Here is a 2,052-nt window from a genome sequence, read left to right as displayed (position 1 = left end):
AACAATATGTCCACATATTATCTCTGATTTTAGCACAAACCCACATTTTGCTGCAGAAAAGCCTAAATTCGGTCTCCAAAAACCAAAACACAAAGCTCCAATTAAGGTTCCATTACAGCTTAGCAAACATGTTTACGCTTGTTATGGAAGGACTCCCAAACATCAATATTTTAAAGATTCTAAAGTTTAGTACAAGGGACTGAATTAAAAAAAAACATCTCAGTAAGTTTATGTATTTTCTTTTTCCTACACTAAATCAATCAAATAAAAAATTGTGATTGTTTTATATTTTGTCTGTAATGAGGAAGCTGCTGTATTTTCCTGTTTGCTTTAATCAATCAAAAAAGTGGAAAAAAGGTGAAATAAGGAGAAGCTTCTGGTTCCCTCACCAGGTGTGGGCTTTGGGCAGGTTGTTGGTGCTGGCGTCGATCTGGTGTATAGTGAAGAGTCGAGGTCCAGCAGCACCTGCAGAGGAAATCACTTTCACTTTAGTTTGTGTTCAGTAATGAATATCACATAAAAAAACAAACAAACACAGAATAAGCAAAACTCTATAGCTAGTTTTTTTAAATTATAATTATATATAATTATATATATTATTTGCACTGTAAAAGCATCATATTTACTTCTGTAAATATCAAAAACTGTCATTTTCTAGCCATTTAGTTAAGTAAACATGTTCAACAGGTAATTCTGCCTTAAGGCAGATTTATTTTTTTCCCCACCCATTTAACTTTCAAGCTAAAGTTTTAACTAAATACAGTTGATAAGTTTGACTACAAACATGTTTATATGACAGAAATATAAATATTTATGCTGACATTTACATGAAGCAGATTAGATTCTAATTGGGGATCGGAAAAAAGGCAATGATAGGACAAACAATGAATACATAAAGCTTTAAAACGGGATTTATTAAATAAATAAAGTTTTTGAATCCATGAGGACATTAGGAACATCTGGCTTCATTGTTTATCTGTAAACAGGTTTAAAAAGAGCTTTTTTTTAGCAAATCAAAAAGCTCAGTAAGTTGCACTAGGAACTACATTCTGTTGCCGCTAATGCTAATGCCCTGTTCTCGTTAGAGAGAAACTCAATGGTTGCAACGTGACAAAAACATAAGAAGGACAATGTACTGTTCTTTTTATATTTGCTTAATTTCCATCAACTTAAGTCAAATTAGTTTTAATAAAAGGAGTTTTTTTTTTTCCTTTTCTGTTGATGTTTGGCCCAAGAAAAGACAGTGAGGGGAGCAGATCAGCTCGTACTCCTCATGTAGACCTGTCTGCTAGGACGGACTCACTGCAGCAGAGTGTTACACCCACACAGAGGGTTCATCTCGGATCAGAGCAACCCACAGACACAGATGGAAAGAAGGAGGCAAACACTCCTGAGAGAAGAACCAAGTTCAACAAGTGCTGCACCTTCTCACCTCTGTGTTCCAAACTAACAAACACGCTCTTGTGATTTCAGCCAGTTTTTTCTTTGTATTTTCTCTGTTAAACTATTCCAGCATTCTCAGTCATTATTCAGTCATTTATTTGCTCTGTTCTAATTCCCCTCATGCGTCTTACAGATGTTAAGGAAAACAGATGTTAATGGCTCCAGATGTTTATGACTATTTGCAGTTTTTTACCTGCTCTGGAAGACTTTAATTCTAATATTCATAATTAATGCTTTTTTTTTTGTTTAACCTGATTTTGCCTTTTTTCTTATGAATAACTGCACAGTATTTCCCATTTCTGCCTTGAAGCGTAACTTAAAAATGTCTGTTCTTTTCACTTCATTGAATCCTGTGTGTAGTTTTAATTGTTTTAGCCACTGCAAATGAATGTCCCCAATGTGTAACATTTAAAGCATATTAATGTTTCCTTCCTCAGTTAAAGAGATAACTTCAACATAAATTCACAATGAAAAACAACCAGACTTTGAATATGAATCAACAAAGAGCACCAACTGTCACAAAACAAGAAATATTTATAGAGAGAGATGGATGGATGGATGGATGGATGGATGGATGGATGGATGGATGGATGGATGGATGGATGGATG

At 34.5% G+C, this 2,052-nt stretch overlaps 1 protein-coding gene across 1 annotated transcript in view; it reads right to left on the bottom strand.

The window, feature by feature from the left end:
* Positions 1-385: 385 nt before the first annotated feature.
* Positions 386-2,052, bottom strand: part of LOC107104615 (E3 ubiquitin-protein ligase SMURF2-like) — a gene marked incomplete at its 5' end in the record, with an annotated part of 13,844 nt that continues 12,177 nt past the window's right edge. The window contains one exon of the mRNA XM_015404653.1: positions 386-465. Within this exon, the coding sequence (XP_015260139.1) occupies positions 386-465 (80 nt within the window). The remainder of the gene's footprint in view (positions 466-2,052) is intronic.

This window comes from Cyprinodon variegatus, unplaced genomic scaffold, assembly GCF_000732505.1.
Source record: "Cyprinodon variegatus isolate N-32 unplaced genomic scaffold, C_variegatus-1.0 Scaffold1819, whole genome shotgun sequence".
In the NCBI taxonomy this organism is placed as follows: Eukaryota; Metazoa; Chordata; class Actinopteri; order Cyprinodontiformes; family Cyprinodontidae; genus Cyprinodon; species Cyprinodon variegatus.
This window is presented reverse-complemented; position numbering and strand designations above follow the sequence as displayed.